Source organism: Oncorhynchus tshawytscha, linkage group LG13 (genome assembly GCF_018296145.1).
Source record: "Oncorhynchus tshawytscha isolate Ot180627B linkage group LG13, Otsh_v2.0, whole genome shotgun sequence".
In the NCBI taxonomy this organism is placed as follows: domain Eukaryota; kingdom Metazoa; phylum Chordata; class Actinopteri; order Salmoniformes; family Salmonidae; genus Oncorhynchus; species Oncorhynchus tshawytscha.
In genome coordinates, this window is record NC_056441.1 from 83,616,902 (window position 1) to 83,641,905 (window position 25,004).

At 43.5% G+C, this 25,004-nt stretch overlaps 2 protein-coding genes across 2 annotated transcripts in view; one reads left to right on the forward strand and one right to left on the reverse strand.

Moving 5' to 3' along the window:
- LOC112246347 (ventricular zone-expressed PH domain-containing protein-like) overlaps positions 1-25,004 on the forward strand; it is a 122,079-nt gene that overhangs the window by 10,293 nt on the left and 86,782 nt on the right.
- ptx3a (pentraxin 3, long a) lies at positions 10,507-23,146 on the reverse strand. Its single transcript, XM_042296437.1, has 4 exons — positions 22,492-23,146; positions 19,215-19,380; positions 16,624-17,003; positions 10,507-13,149 (listed from the first exon to the last, which is right to left on the reverse strand). Exons 1-4 carry the CDS (start codon positions 22,628-22,630, stop codon positions 12,485-12,487), a joined length of 1,350 nt encoding a protein of 449 aa, XP_042152371.1. The 5' UTR covers positions 22,631-23,146; the 3' UTR covers positions 10,507-12,484.

Genomic DNA, 25,004 nt, shown 5'->3' on the forward strand with positions numbered 1-25,004 from the left:
ATTTATATTATTATTAGTAGTAGTAGCAGTAGTAGTAGCAGTAGTAGTAGCAGTAGTAGCAGTAGTTGTAGTAGTAGTCGTAGTAGTAGTAGTAGTACTAGCAGAAGTAGTTGTAACAGTACTATTAGCAGTAGCAGTATTAGTAATACTAGTAGATGTGGTAGTAGTAGTAGTAGTAGTAGTAGTGTTAGTAGTAGCAGCAGTAGCAGTAGTAGTAGCACTAGTAGATGTAGTAGTGGTAGTAGTACTAGTAGATGTAGTAGTAGTGTTAGTAGTAATACTAGTAGCATTATTATGGTAGTGGGTGAGCCTACATTTTCCTGGGAACAGATGGTTTTCATTATAACTTTGTAGATAAGCTCTGACTTTGAAGATAAGCTCACCTAAAGCTGTTTTTTTCTGAAGCTGGTTATTACATACTAAAACATACATAGTAATAAATCACTGATAAGTACTAAGGACATCAGCTTTGAGGAGCACTAAGTAAGATGCCTAGTTAGGGGGCTCTTTTCCACGCTCCCTTAGGGTTTGTCATTATGTTGCCTCCTCCAGGTTCCCAGTTGGAGCACCTTGTTACCCTCTTAAACATGGTTAGACCTCGTTAGTGGTTTTCCTCAGGGACCGTCATTAGTTTTGCTCATTAGGGATCTGTTTACCCCCCCAGGCCTCAAACCCTCTAGTGGAGCCTGAGTGATGACAGTTTTCCACAATTGTTTCCACACGTTTGCTGAATCTTTGGCCCATTTTTCCGAAACTCTAAACACAGAACACAAAATGGAAAACTCTACAAATCTCTAGCAAAAGCAAACACTGCATTCAAAACTGTTTTATCTCTTTCCAAAATGTTTTTGATGACACACACACCCATCATATGAATACATCTGTCTACCAACCAACAACACACTGATGTGCTCAACACAAAACACTACTATGAATATCCCATCAGTAGTTTTATGCCTTTTGCATTTTCAGTTTTACACTGTAGCCGGTTATAAAAGATTGTTACAGTAATGTATACCTACTCAAATATACATAAATAAACACACACATGCAATACAGTAACAAAAACAGTGTAATTTATTTCCAAAATGTTGTATTTTTGAACACTTGTACAAAAATAAAAAATGAAAGTGTCTCATTCTTTCAAAACTCTAAACAAAAAAAGACAAAAACACATGAAAAAAAAAAGACATTATGCAGCAGCCTGCCTCCTATTTTGGTCTGGTCCCAGCACCTCATCTACATCACGAGTGATGTTCTCCATGGCTACACATCGGGGAAAGAATCATCTGGAGTGACGGATCCAGCCGCCGAAAGCCACCACGTCAACTTCACCACATGCCTCCTCCATTGTCTGGAGAAGAGGGTTGCGTGTGAGGGGATGGCGGTCATACACCTTCCATCGCCATACCGAGAAGAACTATTCAATTGGGTTTAGGAATGGTCAATATGGTGGGAGGTATAGAACAATACATTCTGGGTAATCGATGAACCAGTTGCGGACCAGATCAGCCCGGTGGAAACTCACGTTGTCCCAGATGACAATATACCTGGGCTGCTCTGGTCCACCCCTCTGCTCGCCTGGAATGAGGATGCCATGTAGTGTGTTCAGGAATGTGATGAGAAGGGCAGTGTTTTAGGGTTGGCATGGTGATAGAGGACGCCTTGCTGGCTGGTGATATCCCCTCCACACTGTCCATGGACATTCACAATGGCACGGTGGTCAAAAATGTTCCGTCCCCATTCCATTTTTGTTAAATAGGTTGAAGCCTGCCTCATCAATGTAAATATAAACGTGCTGAATTGCAGCGGCATCCAGCTCCACGACTCTCTGAAACAGACAACAAGACAATATGTGACATAGACCCAGAGCAGTCAATATGGTGAGGTACAATACACTGGATTACAGTACTGTAATGTGTCTATACAGTGCTGATATGATAGAACATTCACATTTAGTACTTACTTGCACATATTCGTAACACTGTTCTTTAACCCTCTCTGACTTTCCTTCAAATGCACCTTGTAGACCTGTTTCATCTGGATTCAGTTGCTTTGTAATACACGGTCCAATGTAGACAAGCCCACCTGATGAATGTTATTGAATATTGTGTCTGCAATTATGTGGTTCTGGATTTCTTGTAGTCTAATGGTATTGTATGCCACCACCATGTTCACAATAGCGGTGTCCTATACTGGTGTGAACAGCCGGTGTCTTACACAATGGCCTGGCCGTCTCCTGTACTGGTGTGAACAGCCGGTGTCTTCCACCACGGCCTGGCCGTCTCCTGTACTGGTGTGAACAGCCGGTGTCTTCCACAATGGCCTGGCCGTCTCTCAGTTCTGGTGTGAACAGCCGGTGTCTTCTACCATGGCCTGGCCGTCTCCTGTACTGGTGTGAACAGCCGGTGTCTTCTACCATGGCCTGGCCGTCTCCTGTACTGGTGTGAACAGCCAGTGTCTTCCACCACGGCCTGGCCGTCTCCTGTACTGGTGTGAACAGCCGGTGTCTTCCACAATGGCCTGGCCTTCTCCTGTACTGGTGTGAACAGCCGGTGTCTTCCACAATGGCCTGGCCGTCTCTCAGTTCTGCAGAAGATCCACAAATATATGATTGGTTGCAGTAAACAAAAATAATGAATTTTCTTTCAATTTGAAATGACGTTAATGTAACATTGGCCAACAATCACTGAGTAACATAGGCCTACTGATATGTCGGACTGCAGTATACTACAGTATACACACATAAAGAGCATAGTGTAGATGGTAGGTAACTTACCGGCTGTCATTTCTGAATGTACGGATGATAGATGCAACTGTGTAGCAGCTCAGGTTTGGCTCATCTCTCTGCCCAGCCTCCCTCATACTCAATCCATGGTTGAGCACATGGTCAACCAATGTGGCCCTGATCTCATCGGAGACAACTGTCCTTCCTCATCCTTCTCTTACTCTCGCTCCTTCACCTATAGCTCTTGCTTCACCATTGACTTCCATTTTCCTCCAAAACAGGAGAGCTCATCTGTAGCCTTTTATAGTGCTAAAGCTCTGATTTCTAAGTGAACCATTCAGCAACTAGTGTTTACACCAGTGAGGAGTGGGTGTTGCCAATTGGTGTATAGCGCTTGGCATTGTGATTGGCGTTGCTTTCCAAAGGGACTAAAGAGATTTTTAACTGTGAATGCCTAATGTAGAGAACTCTGTGTAGTGTTTTGCAAAAAGTGTGATATAAAATTAAAAACTGAGTGTAAAGCAGGAATTGTGCTTGCAATTTTGCAGACTTGGTTTAGGGATTTGGTCCATGCGTTTCAGGTTTCGGTGATTGCATTTCAAGTTCCAATTGTTGTGTGTAAAAAATTGGGAAAAACGGTAATATAAATTATTAATATAACTGTTTAATTAATAGAACTGATTTATAGAACTGGTGGTAGAGGTTACCACAGAGGATCTAAGCTGTGTGTGTGTGTGTGTGTGTGTGTGTGTGTGTGTGTGTGTGTGTGTGTGTGTGTGTGTGTGTGTGTGTGTGTGTGTGTGTGTGTGTTTGTGTGTGTGTGTGTGTGTGTGTGTGTTTTGTTTTTCATACAGGTCTAATGACACAGGGTGTGAGTAGTCTACTACAAGGGAGTAGTAGACTACTGGAGCGGCAGGGTAGCCTAGTGGTTAGAGCGTTGGACGAGTAACCGGAAGGTTGAAAGTTCAAACCCCCGAGCTGACAAGGTACAAATCTGTCGTTCTGCCCCTGAACAGGCAGTTAACCCACTGTTCCTAGGCCGTCATTGAAAATAAGAATTTGTTTTTAACTGACTTGCCTAGTTAAATAAAGGTAAAATAAAAAAAAACTTTGAACTGGGCCTTTCCTGTTGTAAAGGGACTAGAAGCATCCATAGGTGTGTGTGTACGTGCCTTCAAGGAGCATACATATGTCTGACCCCCATCCTGGGCCCCCTCTCTCCAACCTCCATGACCTGTCATATGAAATCAAGCACTCAGGGTTAACCGTTTGTTTATCCTGTAAATGATCCTGGAACGTGTGTGTGAATAGCTCACACACTTCATGACCTGTATGGTCAGCTAACACTTCACACACATTATGACATTGTGTTTGTGTAACTCACCTCATCCAGCTTTAGTGTGTGGCGGCCACCTGGGTGATGCAATGCACTGTGGCCATGTTGTGAACACTCATCACATAATCAATTACTGCCGTGCTAAGTTAAATGACTCCTGTACAGTATTAACATATCCCCTCTTATCGAACCGTTCAACTGTTTTTATGTTCTCACGTACCTAATCCTCTTTTGTGAAATTACCGCAATGATCCTCCTCCATTTCGTCCTTCCCTTGACCAGATTTGATGCATTAATGGAAACCATATTGTGCTAGACCAATCACCCGCAGCGTAGGCAGTTGCACTCCTGCCCTGGAGAGTCTCAGTGGTGTTGTGGCAGCTGAGGCACTTCCTGCTTTGGGGGGTCTGTTCTCCGGGCTCAAGTATAAACACTGCCACGGTCCAAAGCTGAGAGTGGGTAACAGGCCAGTCCAACACACGTACACATGCACACACAGACACACACACACACACACACACACACACACACACACACAACCACACACAGTTACATAACAGCGTATTGGGAAATGGCTCTTGACACCCCCCAGTTAAAACTGGCATGGTTAAGTCTCATGTTTTATTGGTTTGGGGTGCCTGCTGCTGTGAGTCAGCTAGTGCTGGTGATTTACTGTATATTGTCTGTGTTGAAGGCATTTTAACATACCCTATGTCAAGTTCAAATGTAGTTTTATCGACTGTTTTATTTTGCACTTTTTGGCACATCCACCGTGTGCTTTGCTACTCTGGACAAATATTTGGGCGACGGGGGACGGGGGGATGGGGGTGGAAAAGGAGGAAGAGGGGAGAGGGAGACATATAGGGCACAGGAAGTGGTGAGAGTTGAGGGAGAAAGGGAGAGGAGAGTAGAAAGGGGGTATGTAAACAAAAACTCTGGCTCTCCATTAAACAGAGACTCTCCATTGTTTTAGCTGGAATAGAGCATTTATCAGAATTTTATTTTAATTTTACCTATATTTAACTAGGCAAGTCAGTTAAGAACAAATTCTTATTTTCAATGACGGCCTATGAACAGTGGGTTAACTGCCTGTTCAGGGGCAGAACGACAGATTTGTACCTTGTCAGCTCAGGGGTTTGAACTTCCGGTTACTAGTCCAACGCTCTAACCACTAGGCTACCCTGCCACCCCAATGGAGAGAGAGACTGAAAGAGACAATGAAAGAGAGACAGGGAGACAAAGATGGGGATAAGTAAGATGCCTAGTTAGGAGACAGAGATGGAGATATATATAATACTGTATATATACTGTACCAGTCAAAAGTTTGGACGAATCTACTCATTCTACGGTTTTTCTTTATGTCAAAGACCGCAGAGTGAAGGAAAAGCTGCCAACAAGTGCTCAGCATTTGTGTGAACTCATTCAAGAGTTGGAAAAACATTCCAGGAGACTACCTCATGAAACTGGTTGAGAGAATGCAAAGCTGTCATCAAGGCAAAGGGTGGCTACTTTGAAGAATATATTTAGCTTTGTTTAACATTTTTTTGGTTACTACATGATTCCATATGTGTTATTTCATAGTTTAATGTCTTCACTATTATTCTACAATGTAGAAAATAGTTCAAATAAAGAAAAACTCTTGAATAAGTAGGTGTGTCCAAACTTTTGACTGGTAATGTATATACAGTCGTGGCCAAAAGTTTTGAGAATGACACAAAAATTAATTTCCACATAGTTTGCTGCTTCAGTGTCTTTAGATATTTTTGTCAGATGTTACTATGGAATACTGAAGTATAATTACAAGCATTTCATAAGTGTCAAAGGCTTTTATTGACAATTACATGAAGTTTATGCAAAGAGTCAATATTTGCAGTGTTGACCATTCTTTTTTAAGACCTCTGCAATCCGCCCTGGCATGCTGTCAATTAACTTCTGGGCCACATCCTGACTGATGGCAGCCCATTCTTGCATAATCAATGCTTGGAGTTTGTCAGAATTTGTGGGTTTTTGTTTGTCTACCCGCCTCTTGAGGATTGACCACAAGTTCTCAATGGGATTATGATCTGGGGAGTTTCCTGGCCATGGACCCAAATATCAATGTTTTGTTCCCCAAGCCACTTAGTTGCCATATGCCATATGGCAAGGTGCTCCATCATGCTGGAAAAGGCATTGTTCGTCACCAAACTGTTCCTGGATGGTTGGGAGAAGTTGCTCTCGGAGGATGTGTTGGTACCATTCTTTATTCATGGCTGTGTTCTTGGGCAAAATTGTGAGCGAGCCCACTCCCTTGGCTGAGAAGCAACCCCACACATGAATGGTCTCAGGATGCTTTACTGTTGGCATGACACAGGACTGATGGTAGCGTTCACCTTGTCTTCTCCGGACAAGCTTTTTTCCGGATGCCCCAAACAATCAGAAAGGAGATTCATCAGAGAAAATGACTTTACCCCAGTCCTCAGCAGTCCAATCCATGTACCTTTGGCAGAATATCAGTCTGTCCCTGATGTTTTTCCTGGAGATAAGTGGATTCTTTGCTGCCCTTCTTGACACCAGGCCATCCTCCAAAAGTCTTCGCCTCACTGTGCGTGCAGATGCACTCACACCTGCCTGCTGCCATTCCTGAGCATGCTCTGTACTGGTGGTGCCCCGATCCCGCAGCTGAATCAACTTTAGGAGACGGTCCTGGCACTTGCTGGACTTTCTTTGGTGACCTGAAGTTCTTGATGATCTGATAAATGGTTGATTTAGGTGCAATTTTACTGGCAGCAATATCCTTTCCTGTGAAGCCTTTTTTGTGCAAAGCAATGATGACCGCACGTGTTTCCTTGCAGGTAACCATGATTGACAGAGGAAGAACAATGATTCCAAGCGCCACCCTCCTTTTGAAGCTTCCAGTCTGTTATTCGAACTCAACCAGCATGACAGAGTCATCTCCAGCCTTGTCCTTGTCAACACTCACGTCTGTGTTAACGAGAGAATCATGATGCCAGCTGGTCATTTTGTGGCAGGGCTGAAATGTATTGGAATTTTTTTTTGGGGGGGGGGGTCAGTTAATTTACATGGCAAAGAGGGACTTTGCAATTAATTGCATTTCATCTGATCAATCTTCATAACATTCTGGAGTATATGCAAATTGCCACCATACAAACTGAGGCAGCAGACTTTGTGAAAATTAATATTTGTGTCATTCTCAAAACTTTTGGCCACGACTGTATACAGTATATACAGAAGTCAGAAATGTACATACACCTTAGCCAAATACATTTAAACTCAGTTTTTCAAAATTCCTGACATTTAATCCTAGTAAAAATTCCCTGTTTTAGGTCAGTTAAGATTGCCACTTTATTTTAAGAATGTGAAATGTCAGAATAATAATAGAGAGAATTATTTATTTCAGCTTTTATTTCTTTCATCACATTCCCAGTGCGCCAGAAGTTTACATACACTCAATTAATGTTTGGTAGCATTGCCTTTAAATTGTTTCACTTAGGTCAAACGTTTCAGGTAGCCTTCCACAAGCTTCCCACAATAAGTCGGGTGAATTTTGGCCCATTCCTCCTGACAGAGCTGGTGTAACTGAGTCAGGTTTGTCTGCCTCCTTGCTCGCACACGCTTTTTCAATTCCACCCACAAATGTTCTACAGGATTGAGGTCAGGGCTTTGTGATAACCACTCCAAAACCTTGACTTTGTTGTCCTTAAGCCATTTTGCCACAACTTTGGAAGTATGCTTGGGGTCATTGTCCATTTGGAAGACCCATTTGCGACCAAGCTTTAACTTCCTATCTGATGTCTTGAGATGTTGCTTCAATATATTCACATCATTTTCCTGCCTCATGATGTCATCTATTTTGTGAAGTGCACCATCCTGCAGCAAAACACCCCCACAACATGATGCTGCCACCCTCGTGCTTCACTGTTGGGATGGTGTTCTTCGGCTTGCTTTTTCCTCAAAACATATTGATGGTCATTATGGCCAAATAGTTATATTTTTGTTTCATCAGACCAGAGGACATTTCTTCAAAAAGTATGATCTTTGTCCCCATGTGCAGTTGCTAACCGTTTTCTGTTTTTTTATGGCTGTTTCGGCTTCTTCCTTGCTGAGCGGCCTTTCAGGTTATGTCGATATAGGACTCGTTTTACTGTGGATATAGATACTTTTGTACCTGTTTCCTCCAACATCCTCACAAGGTCCTTTGCTGTTGTTCTGGGATTGATTTGCACTTTTCGCACCAACGTACGTTCATCTCTAGGAGACAGAACGCGTCTCCTTCCTGAGCGGTATGACGGCTGCGTGGCCCCATGGTGTTTATACTTGTGTACTATTGTTTGTACAGATGAATGTGGTACCTTCAGGCATTTGGAAATTGCTCCCAAGGATGAACCAGACTTGTTGAAGTCTACAGACTTGTGGAGGTCTTGGCTGATTTATTTAGATTTTCCCATGATGTCAAGCAAAGAGGCACTGAGTTTGAAATACATCCACAGGTACACCTCCAATTGACTCAGATTATGTCAATTAGCCTATCAGAAGCTTCTAAAGCAATGACATAATTTTCTGGATTTTTCCAAGCTGTTTAAAGGCACAGTCAATTTAGTGTATGTAAACTTCTGACCCACTGGAATTGTGATACAGTGAAATAATCTGTCTGTAAACAATTGTTGGAAATTGTAGATGTCCTAACCGACTTGCCAGAACTATAGTTTGTTAACAAGAAATTTGTGGAGTGGATGAAAAATAAGTTGTAGTGACTCCAACCCAAGTGTATGTAAACTTCTGATATACAGTGCCTTGCGAAAGTATTCGGCCCCCTTGAACTTTGCGAACTTTTGCCACATTTCAGGTTTCAAACATAAAGATATAAAACTGTATTTTTTTGTGAAGAATCAACAACAAGTGGGACACAATCATGAAGTGGAACGACATTTATTGGATATTTCAAACTTTTTTAACAAATCAAAAACTGAAAAATTGGGCGTGCAAAATTATTCAGCCCCCTTAAGTTAATACTTTGTAGCGCCACCTTTTGCTGCGATTACAGCTGTAAGTCGCTTGGGGTATGTCTCTATCAGTTTTGCACATCGAGAGACTGAAATTTTTTCCCATTCCGAAAGTATGTGGACACCTGCTCGTTGAACAACTCATTCTAAAATCATCGGCATTAATATGGAGTTGGTCCCCCCTTTGCTGCCATAACAGCCTCCACTCTTCTGGGAAGGCTTTCCACTAGATGTTGGGACATTGCTGTGGGGACTTGCTTCCATTCAGCCACAAGAGCATTAGTGAGGTCAGGTACTGATGTTGGGCGATTAGGCCTGGCTCGCAGTCGGCGTTCCAATTCATCCCAAAGGTGTTCGATGGGGTTGAGGTCAGGGCTATGTGCAGGCCAGTCACGTAATTCCACACTGATCTCGACAAACCATTTCTGTATGGACCTCGCTTTGTGCATGGGGGTATTGTCATGCTGAAACCAAACTGTTGCCACAAAGTTGGAAGCACAGAATTGTCTAGAATGTCATTGAATGTTGTAGTGTTAAGATTTCCTTTCACTGGAAATAAGGGGCCTGAACCATGACAAATAGACCCAGATCATAATTTATCATCCACCAAACTTTACAGTTGGCACTATGCATTCAGGCAGGTAGCGTTCTCCAGGCATCTGCCAAACACAGATGTATCCATCGGACTGCCAGATGGTGAAGCGTGATTCATCACTCAAGATAACGCGTTTCCACTGAGCCAGAGTCCAATGGCGGCAAGCTTTACACCACTCCAACCGACGCTTGGAATTGCGCACAGTGATCTTAGGCTTGTGTGTGATTGCTCGGCCATGGAAACACATTTCATGAAGTTCTTGTGCTGACGTTGATTCCAGTGGCAGTTTGGAACTCGGTAGTGAGCTTTGCAACCGAGGTCAGATGATTTTTACACGCTACGCTCTTCAGCACTTGCCGGTCCCGTTCTGTGAGCTTCTGTGGCCTACCACTTCACGGCTGAGCCGTTGTTGCTCCTACACGTTTCCACTTCACAATAACAGTACTTACAGTTGACCGAGGCAGCTGTAGCGGGGCAGAAATTTGACGAACTGACTTGTTGGAAAGGTGGCATCCTATGACGGTGCCACGTTGAAAGCCACTAAGCTCTTCTGGAAGGCGATTCCACTGACAAAGTTTGGCTACAGAGATTGCATGACTGTGTGCTCAATTTTATACACCTATCAGCAACAGGTGTGAAGTTCAGTGCATTTACTAACACTCTAGTCCCAATGCATAACTACAGAGGGTTACTATCTAAATAAAGTGAAAGACTGTTGAATTAAGTTAATATGCAATAATCACTCAAAACATCCAAATCTGCAACTGTTGTTGCGATGATTGAAATGACCTTCTAACACTTGAGCACCTTGTCTTTCCTGTTGGTGAGGAAGAAACGCATCAGAGGCTTAATGTTAACATGTCATTTTATTCTTGTTTCTCGTTTCTTCTCCATTTTTAGTCATACTGTATGCCAAAAAATATTTATATACAAAATACATTCATTTTTACTTCTTGACAAAAACACAAAACAATTTACAATATGATACACATTGGACTACTACGTTAAGAAAGAGCAGAGATCGTTGTAACAGATTCTGTAAAAATTGTCCACAGTTCCGCTTTTCAAATCAAGTGTTTCTGTCTCAAATGAGATGCGAAACAAACAGGGACTAAGTAATCTTATTGCATCATCCATTGGCACCCATTTCAAGGAGAAGAAACCCGTCTGGGTGTATGGAATGACCTCTGGTTGTATGGAAAGACCTCTGGGTGTATAGAAACCCCTCTGGGTGTATGGAAAGACCTCTGGGTGTATGGAAAGACCTCTGTGTGTATGGAAAGACCTCTGGGTGTATGGAAAGACCTCTGGGTGGTGTATGGAAAGTCCTCTGGGTGTATAGAAACCCCTCTGGGTGTATGGAAAGACCTCTGGGTGTATAGAAACCCCTCTGGGTGTATGGAAAGACCTCTGGGTGTATGGAAAGACCTCTGGGTGTATGGAAATACCTCTGGGTGTATGGAAATACCTCTGGGTGTATGGAAACACCTCTGGGTGTATGGAAAGACCTCTGGGTGTATGGAAAGACCTCTGGGTGTATGGAAAGACCTCTGGGTGGTGTATGGAAAGTCCTCTGGGTGTATAGAAACCCCTCTGGGTGTATGGAAAGACCTCTGGGAGTATAGAAACCCCTCTGGGTGTATGGAAAGACCTCTGGGTGTATGGAAAGACCTCTGGGTGTATGGAAATACCTCTGGGTGTATAGAAACACCTCTGGGTGTATGGAAAGACCTCTGGGTGTATGGAAAGACCTCTGGGTGTATGGAAAACTAAGCAAAACATAAAACAACAAAAATATTATGTTTTTCACATCTGAATGTAAACACTTTGATAAATACAAAGTTGGAAACAACGCTTGGAAAAAAATTTACTTTTGCCGGAAGCATAAGATTATAAGGTAATAGAATGATTAAAACCTCCTATGGCAGCTTGCAGATAGTTGTCACTACGTAGCCATGCTAGAGAGGACAAAGGTAACGTGTTTTTTTTAGCCAGAAATTCCACTTTAACAACTAACCCAAACCTCAACCCTTTCTCATTTACCTTACCCCTTAACCCTAACACTCCATTAATAACAAACAGCTAACGTACTTGCACTGCTGATGATATAGCCAATTTGGTCCTCTCTAGCATGGCCATCTAGTGATGACACTTGCAGACTGGTTTTGTGACAGTTGACCCAAAGCATCTTTTTGTCTCTCTCACCTCTGTTCTTTCCTTTTCATTTTTCTCTTTATATCTGTGGTAAATTATGTTTGTTCCACTTCTACTCCTTAGACTATGTATACTAATGCTTCTCACCGTGTGTGTGTGTGTGTGTGTGTGTGTGTGTGTGTGTGTGTGTGTGTGTGTGTGTGTTTGTGTGTGTGTTACCACTGCTTCTCTAAATGGGAAACACTCCTCTAACAGGGCACATTCTTCTCCAGTCTCTTTAGCCATTAAAGAGAGCTGGTGTTGTTGTTCATGTTCACATTGTTGTTGCAGTCTCAGCCGGTCGGGCTGTTCTGCACTGCAGGTCTTAGGGCAGCAGAGTTAGTTTATAATGGTGATGACGAAGATGATGATAGTTAATTTAAATGATGAAAGTTCATTTACATGATGAAAACGATGGTTCATTTAAATGATGATGATTATGATGATGAAAATGATAGTTCATTTAAATGATGATGATTATGATGATGATGAAGATGTAGAATTGATTTAAACGATGATAATGATAGTTAATTTAAATGATGATGATTAGGATGAAGATGATGAGGATTATGATGATGAAGTTGATAGAGTTGATTTAAACGATGATGATGATGATGAAAACGTCATCAGAGTTAGTTGATGAACTGAGCACCCCCGTGAGGCACAATCTCCGTCAAGCCCCACCCAACTACATTCCCCCTCTGCTCACACCCCTCGCCGTCTTGCAAAGCCAGCTGGGATATCTCCTCCTCCGTCAGCACACGGTCCCACATGTTCACCCCTGTCATCTTCCCAGCGAATGCCAACTTGGCATCGAAGCCTCCCTCAAACCCAGGCATCTGACTCCCACTGCCACCTGACCCTCCAGAGACCCCACCGTCGTTCTTCTCCTGCCCCAGCTGGAGTGAGCCTCCATCCGGTAACATGTGGCCCTCGGCCACCCCGGGTGTGAATGCCACTCTGTGTCCATCGGCCCATAGTGACGCTATGCCCTGCTCAGAGCTCCAAGCCCCACATAGGTGGGTCCAAACTCCTCCTCCTTTCACCACTCCCCGTGCCTCCACCAGGTGAGCCTCTCCTCCCACGGTGAAGAGAGCCCTTGTTCCGCTAAGAAGGAGCTGTATCTCATAGGGGTTCCGTTTGGTTCCGTAGGAAAACAGCACGGTTCTGTTGGAGACGGAGACGGGCTTGGCCCACAGGCACACGGTGAAGGAAGAGAGGGAGAGAGGGAGGTCTGGTGTCACCGAGGAGAAGATACGACGGGAACGCATAGGGAAGAGAAGAGCGGTCTCACAGCCTGCGAGAGAGGAGGGAGGGAGGAGAGGATGAGAGAATAGCTTTAGTCATTTTGCGGTTATTATTGATCTGAAAGATGACAAAATCAGGAGAGAAATCAAGAGGGAGATGGAAAAAGACCCTGTATGCTGTCTCACAGGGCTTCTTCAGTCCTAAGCTCTGTTCTCAGAAGCACTACAGATGACCAGATCATATTGTCTTTATCTCACATCAAGAAACACTTCACTAGATATTAGTTATGTATATAATGTACAATGTTTCCGCTGAAGTCATTGCCACCACGCCCAAAAAAATAAGGAACATGAAAATATATGTCTGCCGAGGCCGAGGTGCACTTTGAATGTGCTAGATCAATCAGGGTCCCTGTGTGTTACCTCGGGTGGCGGGTTACCCCAAGTTACCCTAACAGGTAGGCCTACATGATATTAACTGTTTATGCAAGTTTTTTTGTGACATCAAATTCTTCAATAGGAACCTAACTAGTTAAAAGATCACTAGTTAAAAGATTAGCCCAATAGGGTAAATACAGGTAGGCAACCCCATGCTTCAGCCTATTCATTTATAGCCATTATGCTGCATCAGTTGGGCTACAGGTGATCATTGTTATTGCTAAAAGCATACATGTTAATATGGACCGTGCATAGGCTATATGCATGGTCCAATATGTTAAAATAATTGTACCAAATCATTTTAGCATTATGTTATTGGGTTCATTTCTGGAGGTGGAAATTATATATATTCATTTTGGAGTAGAATGTCCTTTTGAAGTCACCTTCACCTTCACCCCTACGCCTAACCCCACCCCTAACCCTAACCCCACCCCTAACCCTACCCCTAACCCCACCCCTAACCCTACCCCTAACCCCACCCCTACCCCTAACCCCACCCCTAACCCTACCCCTAAACCTACCCCTAACCCTAAGCCTAACCCTACCCCTAAGCCTACCCCTAAACCCTAACCCTACACCTAACCCTACCCCTAACCCTAACCCCACCCCTAACCCTACCCCTAACCCCACCCCTAACCCTACCCCTAACCCTACCCCTAAGCCTACCCCTAACCCTAACCCCACCCTTAACCCTACCCCTAACCCCACCCCTAACCCTACCCCTAACCCTACCCCTAACCCCACTGCTACACATTTTTGTTATGTAACCAGATTATTTTATTATCCCTGTGAGAGATCTCCGTTAGCGACATTGTTCTACCCAATATGAATGACTATAGAATTTTATATATACTGTATAGGAGGATCTCTATGGTTGAACCTTTAACAGTCGTGCTAAGGATCTCTATGGTTGAACCTTTAACAGTCGTGCCAAGGATCTCTATGGTTGAACCTTTAACAGTCATGCCAATGGAGCAGTTTGGTATTTGAGCGGTAGACCATGGTGTGATCAGAGTACAGAGAGGGTGTTTGAGGTTCAGGCTGCGGTCAGTGGTAATGATGTCATAGACCAAAAGTTTGTCCCTGTCTTTTAACACTCGGCGGGCGCAGTCGTTTTTTTTTTCTTTCTCTCTATCTCTCTCTCTCTCTCTCTCTCTCTCTCCTTTAGGCGATGAAAGAGTAAACATGCTCACCATGTCTGTTTCTTATCACACAACCCATTCTTTAATTTGCAAGTAAGCCTGTGAGTGTGAGTGTGTGTGTGTGTGTGTGTGTGTGTGTGTGTGTGTGTGTGTGTGTGTGTGTGTGTGTGTGTGTGTGTGTGTGCGTATGACTAAGTGGGTTTTGAATCAGTGTGGACAGCTCCCTTTCCCCTCTCTCTGCAGCAGCATTTTGATAGCTAGGTTATGATAGCTAGATAGCTAGGTTATGATAGCTAGATAGCTAGGTTATGACACTGAGACTCCTCCTACCAGACCCTAAATGTTGACGTTACATTTGTCTCAGGTTTCTCTCCGGGGGTAACCTTTCCCATCTGGTTCTGCTTCCCAGGGTGTTTTGCTGTGGTTGCTTTGTCGACCTGCTAATGATTATACCTCCTTCTGCTCAGTATCCAGGTTTACAGGGCGGATGATATAGACGGTGTGTGTGTGTGTGTGCATGTGTGCAATGTAAAAAGCATTGAAGTTCTATCTGATTAATGCTGGGAGCTGGAGCTGGCTCACTGAAAGACCTGGCGGCTATATATATATGAACAGACTTGATTTAGAGAGACTCCTCTTTATAGAACAATAGCCTTGTTGCTCTCTGGGCTTATTGTAGGTCCTCAAACTCATTTTGTTTTTGATTGAATTTCAACAGAGTAAGTAGGTAGAGGTCTGAACAGGGCCTGTGGGTGTATTTCAGATGCAGAGACTGGGCTTGGAACATGGAAAGGCACTCTAGTAAGAATCAATTTTATTATTCATTTTTAAGAAAAATTTACCAGAATTGTTGTTTATATTCATACTCTCTAAGTATATATTTCCTATTTTCATTCTTTCAAGAATGATGGGTTGTTAATGATCACATTGCCTGGGAGGGATTTCCCAAGTTCCCCATGTGGATAGGTCAGTACTAGTGCCCCTGGTTGGGTCAAGTTCCCCATGTGGATAGGTCAGTACTAGTGCCCCTGGTTGGGTCAAGTTCCCCATGTGGATAGGTCTGGTACTAGTGCCCCTGATTGGGTCAAGTTCCCCATGTGGATATGTCTGGTACTAGTGCCCCTGGTTGGGTCAAGTTCCCCATGTGGATAGGTCAGTACTAGTGCCCCTGGTTCGGTCAATTTCCCCATGTGGATAGGTCTGGTACTAGTGCCCCTGGTTGGGTCAAGTTCCCCATGTGGATAGGTCATTACTAGTGCCCCTGGTTCGGTCAAGTTCCCCATGTGGATAGGTCTGGTACTAGTGCCCCTGGTTCGGTCAAGTTCCCCATGTGGATAGGTCTGGTACTAATACCCCTGGTTGGGTCAAGTTCCCCATGTGGATAGGTCTGGTACTAGTGCCCCTGGTTCAGTCAAGTTCCCCATGTGGATAGGTCTGGTACTAATACCCCTGGTTGGGTCAAGTTCCCCATGTGGATAGGTCAGTACTAGTGCCCCCTGGTTGAGGACCACTAATGTAAAGGATGGCAGGATGTGCCAGTCCACCTGGCCATGCTGCTGCTCCAGTTTCAACTTCCACCTGACTGTGCTGCTGCTCCAGTTTCAACTGTTCTGCCTTTTTATTATTCGACCATGCTGGTCATTTATGAACATTTGAACATCTTGGCCATGTTCTGTTATAATCTCCACCCGGCACAGCCAGAAGAGGACTGGCCACCCCACATAGCCTGGTTCCTCTCTAGGTTTCTTCCTAGATTTTGGCCTTTCTAGGGAGTTTTTCCTAGCCACCGTGCTTCTACACCTGCATTGCTTGCTGTTTGGGGATTTAGGCTGGGTTTCTGTACAGCACTTTGAGATATCAGCTGATGTACGAAGGGCTATATAAATACATTTGATTTGATTTGATTTGATGTATAGACAGGGACACAGGAAGTGGTGTTCTCACCTGCAGGCAGGTGTCGTTGCTGTGCCGACTTGAGCGCGAGCTCTAGCACTGCCCTCGTCTTCGCCAGCTCTGTCACCACGGCAACCAGCATCTCTGCTGATGCCACTTCCTGCTGCAAGTTTTCCCCCTTAGCCTCTGGATTACTCAGGCAGATGTTTTCCAGCTTGATAAGTTGGATAGCCTGTGTCCTCACTTCAGTTAGAAGCTGCTGTAACAGCTTTTCCTGATGGCTATTCCCAGCTGAATTCACAGCATCAGTGCTTCGATCCTGTCTGAGATGCTCCATGCTCTCCCTGAGGCGAGCCTCCATCTGCATGGACATCCTCCGCCCAGCGGTCTCCACCGCAACGCCACAGGCCCCTCCGTACTGAGCCACGAACCTGTGGTGAGGAGAAGAAGGATTAGAGAGGGATTACATCAGAGACCAGGAAGTACAGTACACATGGGAGCCAAGCTAGCCAACTGCACCAGTAGTTTCTTACGCCCAATTCCACATGGACTCCTGTCAGATATATACAGGTGTACAGAGGTTAGGGAGGTAAAGGTCGATTTCAGATTGCTGGGTATGATCCATTGGCTGAGAGTTCCATTTATAATGAACAAAAAAATAAGTGCAACATGAGTTACAGTTCATAAGGAAATCCGTCAATTTAAATAAATGTATTAGGCCCATTAGACTCATTAGGCAGGGCACAGCCATGGGTGGGCCTAGGAGGGCATAAGCTCACCCATTTGGGAGAAAGATTCACCCACTGGGGAGCCAGAATGAGTTTTTCGCCACAAAAGAGCTTTATTACAGACAGAAATACTCCCCAGCACAAGGTGCACCTGTGTAATGATCATGCTGTTCAATCAGCTTCTTGATATGCCACACCTGTCTGGTGGATAGATTATCTTGGCAAAGAAGAAATGCTCACTAACAGGGATGTAAACACATTTGGCGATAAATAAGCTTTTTGTGGGTATGGAAAATGTATGGGATTTTTTTATTTCAGATCATGAAACATGGGACCAACACTTTACATTGCGTTTATATTTTTGTTCAGTATATATACAGTACCAGTCAAAAGTTTGGACACACCTACTCATTCAAGTGTTTTTCTTTAGTTTTACTATTTTCTACATTGTAGAATAATAGTGAAGACATCAAACTATGAAATACACATATGGAATCATGTAGTAAGCAAAAAAGTGTTAAACAAATCAAAATATATTTTATATATGAGATGCCACCTGTTTCCTTGATGACAGCTTTGCACACTCTTCTTATTCTCTAAACCAGTTTCACGAGGTAGTCACCTGGAATCCATTTCAATTCACAGATGTGCCTTGTTTCATTTGTGGAATTTCTTTCCTTAATGCGTTTGATGCCAATAAGTTGTGTTGTGACAAGGTAGAGGTGGTATACAGAATGATATGATATATTTGGTAAAAGACCAAGTCCATATTATGGTAAGAATAGCTCAAATATACACAGAGAAATACATGAAGGTCAGTCAAAGTTTCTTCAAGTGCAGTCGCAAAAACCATCAAGCGCTATGATGAAACTGGCTCTCATAAGGCCCGCCACAGGAAAGGAATACCCAGAGTTACCTCTGCTGCAGAGGATAAGTTCATTAGAGTTATCAGTCTCAGAAATTGCAGCCCAAAAAATGCTTCACTGAGTTCAAGTAACATCGCAACATCAATTGTTCAGAGGAGACTGCATGAATCAGGCCTTCATGGTCGAATTTCTGCAAAGAAACCACTACTAAAGGACACCAATAATAATAAGAGACTTGCTTAGGCCAAACAAGCACGAGCAATGGATATTAGACTGGTGGAAATCTGTCTTTTGTTCTGATGAGTCCAAATTATAAATATATTTTTTTAATGAGATGCAGAGTAGGTGGACAGATGAAATCTTCATGTGTGGTTCCCACCGTGAAGCATGTAGGAGTAGGTGTGATGGTGTTGGGGTGTTTTGCTGGTTCCACTGTCAGTGATTTATTTATAATTCAAGGCACACTTAACCAGCATGCTACCACAGCATTCTGCAGCGATACACCATCCCATCTTGTTTGAGCTTAGTGGGACTACCATTTTTTTTTCAACAGGACAATGACCCAACACACTTCCTGGATGTGCAAGGGCTATTTGACCAAGAAGGAGAGTGATGGCGTGCTGCATCAGATGACCTGGCCTCCACAATCACCCAACCTCAACCCAATTGAGATGATTTGTTATGAGTTCGACCGCAGAGTGAAGAAAAAGCAGCCGACAAGTGCTCAGCATATGTGGGAACTCCTTCAAGACTTTTGGAAAATCATTCCAGGTGAAGCTGGTTGAGAGAATGCCGAGAGTGTGCAAAGTTGTCATCAAGGCAAATGGTGGCTACTTTGAAGAATCTAAAATCTAAAATGTATTTTGACTTGTTTAACACTTTTTTGGTTACTACATAATTCCATATGTGTTATATCATAGTTTTGATATCTTCACTCTTATTCTACAATGTAGAAAATAGTCAAACTTAAGAAAAACCCTTGAATGACAAACTTTTGTCTTTATATAAGTTCATATACATAGCACAGACTTTCTTCTCAAAAACCAACCTTAGCATCTCTCCACGCAGCGACCCCAATTCCACCTTGATGATGTCATCGGAGAACTGCAGAAGCATGTTCTCCCTCATCTGAGAGTTCTCCAGCATGGAGAAGAGCTTGTCCCATTTAGTCATGTCTGTAGCCTTACAGGGTCCCGGGGCTGGGGTAGCTGTGGCTGAGAGAGGGAGAAAGAAAGAGAGAGAGAGAGAAAGAGAGAGAGAGAGGAGAAAGAGAAGAGAGAGGAGAGAGAGAAGAGAGAGAACAAGAGAGAGAGAGAGAGAGAAGAGAGACAGAGGAAGTTAAATCAATGAATACAAGCCATCTAACATACATGCCTGTATGAACTGCTCCACCTCTCCTTCCCACTCAATTGAATTGAATTAAATTTAATTGAGTGGGAAGGAGAGGTTGGGTATGTTAGAGAGTTTTTATTCATACATTTTAAGTCAACACTGAGATGTCTCAATAATCATTCACTTCCTATCCTTTCTCCTACCAACTGTCCATCTCTCTCTTAGATTGTCCCTTTCGCCTGTAAACTGTCCATCTCTCTCTCTCAGATTGTCCAATTTCTCCTGCAAACTGTCCATTTCTGTCTCTCAGATTGTCCCTTACATCCATCCAACCGTCCATCTCTCTCTTAGATTGTCCCTTTCTCCTGAAAACTGTCCATCTCTCTCTTAGATTGTCCCTTTGTCCTGCAAACTGTCCATCTCTCTCTTAGATTGTCCCTTTCTCCTGAAAACAGTCAATCTCTCTCTTAGATTGTCCCTTTCTCCTACCAACTGTCCATCTCTCTCTTAGATTGTCCCTTTGTCCTGCAAACTGTCCATCTCTCTCTTAGATTGTCCCTTTCTCCTGAAAACAGTCAATCTCTCTCTTAGATTGTCCCTTTGTCCTGCAAACTGTCCATCTCTCTCTTAGATTGTCCCTTTCTCCTGAAAACAGTCAATCTCTCTCTCAGATTGTCCCTTTGTCCTGCAAACTGTCCATCTCTCCTTTAGATTGTCCCTTTGTCCTGCAAACTACTTTTTTCTTTCCCTTTGCTTGAAACAGTATCAATCTATTCCCGCTCTGTCCCTCTCTTTCTCTTTCCGTGTCCTGTATCCTGGCAATTTGAGTTATTGTCATAGTGTCTTTCTCTGGTGTGGTAATATGTTATGTTACTCTCCAGTGTTTGTTTGGGCCACTTCATCTTTAGTAATGTAAAATCACATTACAAACTGCCCTGAGCAAATGTACTGTTGGTTATGGTTTTCTGTATGAGTACCACACACACACACACACACACACACACACACACACACACACACACACACACACACACACACACACACACACACACACACACACACACACACACACACACACACACACACACACACACACACACACACACAGAGAGAGAGAGAGAGGAGCCTGCCTTCCGAAATAGCTGAGAGAAGAATTTCCCAATTAAATAGTATTTCTTTGATCAATGACCAGTCATTCATAATGGTCTTTTCCCAATAGGAGGCTAAAAGCTCCGGTCTCCTCTCGCTCAACTTAGTCTCTGACAGAGAACATCTCTGCCCAGACTTTCCCAGCCAATGCTGACAGACACTTTGAGAAACACTCCCTCAGCCACAACTACTGGAGATAGATTGACTGACAGAGCACAGCTAGATCAGTGATTCCCAAATGTATGTTGCTTTATAACCCACCTAAAGCTTTTGGAAATTTATGAACCGCTGAATTGGAAGTGACTCACCATTCGGTAAACACTGGTCCAGATTGTTTATATTATCTATGTACTGTACGTACTTAATGTACTCTGGCAGAGAAGAGAGATGAGAAGAGAGAGAGGAGAAGAGTGAGAAGAGAGAGAAGAGAAAAGAGAGGAGAAGAGAGAGAAGAGAAAAGAGAAAAGAGAGGAGAAGGGTGAGAAGAGAGAGAAGAGAAGAGAGAGGAGAAGAGTGAGAAGAGAGAGAAGAGAAAAGAGGAGAGAGGAGAGAAGAGAGAGAAAAGAGAGGAGAAGAGAGAGAAGAGAAAAGAGAGAAAAGAGAGGAGAAGAGAGAAAAGAGAGAAGAGTGAGAAGAGAGAAAAGAGAGGAGAAGAGAGAGGAGGGAGGAGAAGAGAGGAGAAGAGAGAGAAGAGAGGAGAAGAGTGAGAAGAGAGAAAAGAGAGGAGAAGAGAGAGAAGAGAAAAGAAAAGAAAGAGAAAAGAGAGGGGAAGAGTGAGAAGAGAGGGAACATGTCCAGATGTGCTCAGCACTAACACAGTCAGTGCTCACACTCTCTATGATTAGTCTTTGCGCGTAATATCCAGAGACGAATAACTTGACAAAGACCAACACTGGACAGAGTACATCTAGACATACTTTTATAACCCACACAAACAGAGCACAATGATTCTAAAATCAAACTCTTTTAGTATGATATCTGGACACACACACTGGCTGAACACAGCCATACAGATGTCTGAAGATACAGGGGTTGCCTTAACGCAGAATTCGTCATTTTCACGGAGAAAAATAAATGAACGCAGAAGAAATATCAAAACGCAGATCTAGTGATTCAGTTTCACTTCTTCACTCGGATAAGACATGTTTTCTGTGGTAAACATAAGAAATCTGAAGGCCATGCATCGTTTTTGCTATAAAAAAAAAAAAAGGCTTTGCATACATTTATTTTGTTTGATGAAAAACTTCAGTTGCCTTGCCCAATATCACTCTATTGAAGCAAAAAACATTGTTGTCTTTCAATTTAAAACGCAGGCAAAATGTGTTTTTTAACATGCAGATTTCTAAAAGCTAACTCCATTTCTGGACTTTTTGACCAGCTGATTTAAGTCATGAACAAGCCTGACACTAAAACCTTCATTCAATCATGACTGGCATTCAGTGGGCTGTGACTGAACAAAGTCAATTCACTAATGTTACGTGAAAATCCTACTTGAGACAAACACACTGAGACGGTCTGTTTCATTCAGTTCAAATTGTTGATGAACTTGTTGTTCCACAAAGGAACATCACAGATGTATTTAAAAGCTTAACACATTTCAGATATTATAAAGCCTAGTATGAGAGGCTAAGGAACCGTTGGGCCATCGACATGCCAAAAGCATGGACAGAAACAATGATGGGTTAATCCCATAGAACATGAGACATATTCCTTACTCAGCAATCAGAGCTCTCACACACACACAAACACACACACACACACACACACACACACACACACACACACACACACACACACACACACACACACACACACACACACACACACACACACACTTGACTTACGCTCCAGTGGCTCTCCCTCTGTGATCTCGTTGTAGTAGCTGTCACCATAGTTCACCTCTATATCGTCTTCGTACCCAAGAGTCAGCGACACACACACCAACACCAGACACGCTGCCTGGGGGAGCCGCCACAGAAACATGCTGCTTGCCGTCCGTCTGTCTCAGAGAGTGTCTGTCTGTGTTGAGGTCTATCTATCTGTCAGAGACTTTGTGTGGTGAGTTTTGTCTGCTTTCTCTCTGTCTCACAATGTGTGTGAGTATGTTGAGAGAGAGGTAAATGGGATTGTGTGTTTAATATCTCAGACCTATTTCTTCGACTCTTTCTTTCTCTCTCTCTGTCTCTCTCTCGACCTCTTTCTCTTTCTTTCAATCTCTATCTTTCCTCCTATGTGTCTCTGTTGACCACTCTATCTCTCTGGCTTCCTCTATATGTGTATGTTCTCTTTCTGACTCTCTATCGCTCTCTGTTTTCTCTCTCTGTCTCGCTCTCTCTTTCTCTCTCTCTCTTGTTAGATGCTAAACAATCCCTTGCCAGCGGTCCTGGTAGGGTTGTATTCTCTGGCTTAGAGGGAATGGGCCAGAGAGCGGGTTTGCCTGGGCTATATAAACACACTCAGATCCTACCCCTAGTTCTGCACAGCCCAGTACACAGCCAAGCCCGGCACCAGCCCCCAGCCCATCCTATCCTAGCTCTGTCCCAGCCTTAGCCCAGCCTATACCATGCCCCAGCCTGAGTCTCAATGTCACACACACACACACACACACACACACACACACACACACACACACACACACACACACACACACACACACACACACACACACACACAGAGAGAGAGAGTCCAGCACAGCCAGTGGAGCTAGGCAGTGAGTAATTCTTCGTTGGAGGTAGCATATGCCGGGTGTGGATGTGGGGGGATGGGAGGGGGGCTATGGGTGTGTGTGTGTGGGGGGGAGGTAGGGGTGAATGGAACCCAGACTTTAGGGGCTTCTAAATGGGGATATTGTTCTCGCTCTCACTTTTGTTTATTTATTTATTTTCACAACTGACTCAACGTGTGTGTGTGTGTGTGTGTGTGTGTGTGCACGCATGTGTGTATTCAGTGGGGATGGCGTAATTACTTCCTCATGGGATTTTTAAGGATTTGCCTCTACCCTTGCCACCCCCACATGCCCTCTCTCCTGCTGCCTCTGTCTTTCTCCCTTCCCCATTCTGTCTGTCTTTCTCTGAGGCAAGCGGGTGGACGTGCTACCTTGGGCTTTAAACACAGCGTAGCACCAAGGGCATGAGGTCTTTAAAAAACATGAAAGCACTTTCTTCTTTATTTAATAACACATGGGAGAGGGGAAGTGACCTTCCTATCTTTGACCTGCTAACACACAATTTAACAGAGAAGTGACTAGGGGAGATTGAGAAAGACACAGAGAGAGAGAGAGAGAGAGAGAGAGAGAGAGGGGTAAAATGTTCCTCACGTGTTGTGTGTGTGTGTGTGTGTGTGTACAGATGTGGTTACCAAGCCGCCTTTATGGACCCTACCTGAGGTCTATATTACAACAACAGGAAACACATGATGTATACTGCTCTAACCACATGAGACAGAGAGCGAGTGTGTGTGCGTGCAAGAAAGCCCTATATGTGTATGGAGGAGGATCTGAGTTTTGAATGCATATCATAAGTCATGTTATTTCATGCCTCTTAATTAATATGTACGGTATCTACACAGCTGTTCTTTACTGTGTTGTTTAAACAGCGGCTCTTTACAGCTGTTCTTTACTGTGTTGTTTAAACAGTGGCTCTTTACAGCTGTTCTTTTCTGTGTTGTTCAAACAGCGGCTCTTTACAGCTGTTCTTTACTGTGTTGTTTAAACAGCGGCTCTTTACAGCTGTTCTTTTCTGTGTTGTTTAAACAGCGGCTCTTTACAGCTGTTCTTTACTGTGTTGTTTAAACAGCGGCTCTTTACAGCTGTTCTTTGTGTTGTTTAAACAGCGTCTCTTTACAGCTGTTCTTTGTGTTGTTTAAACAGCGTCTCTTTACAGCTGTTCTTTGTGTTGTTTAAACAGCGTCTCTTTACAGCTGTTCTTTGTGTTGTTTAAACAGTGGCTCTTTACAGCTGTTCTTTACTGTGTTGTTTAAACAGCGTCTCTTTACAGCTGTTCTTTGTGTTGTTTAAACAGCGTCTCTTTACAGCTGTTCTTTGTGTTGTTTAAACAGTGGCTCTTTACAGCTGTTCTTTACTGTGTTGTTTAAACAGCGTCTCTTTACAGCTGTTCTTTATTGTGTTGTTTAAACAGTGGCTCTTTACAGCTGTTTTTTACTGTGTTGTTTAAACAGAGGCTCTTTACAGCCGTCCATCCAGTAGTGCTGAATGTTGACCTCAGCTGAGCTCCTTTAGGCTAGTTGTGTGAGTGATTCAGACTAGCATAGGTTACCATTACTGCATAGTGATTCAGACTAGCATAGGTTAACATTACTGTGTAGTGATTCAGACTAGCATAGGTTAACATTACTGTGT

Coding starts and splice junctions, on each gene's coding strand:
- ptx3a (XM_042296437.1), bottom strand. CDS start 22,630: ATGTTTCTGTGGCGGCTCCCCCAGGCAGCGTGTCTGGTGTTGGTGTGT. Junction 17,004..19,214: donor CTGCGTGGAGAGATGCTAAG/GTTGGTTTTTGA, acceptor TCCTCACCACAG/GTTCGTGGCTCAGTACGGAG. Junction 13,150..16,623: donor GCAACGACACCTGCCTGCAG/GTGAGAACACCA, acceptor CCTCTCTCGCAG/GCTGTGAGACCGCTCTTCTC.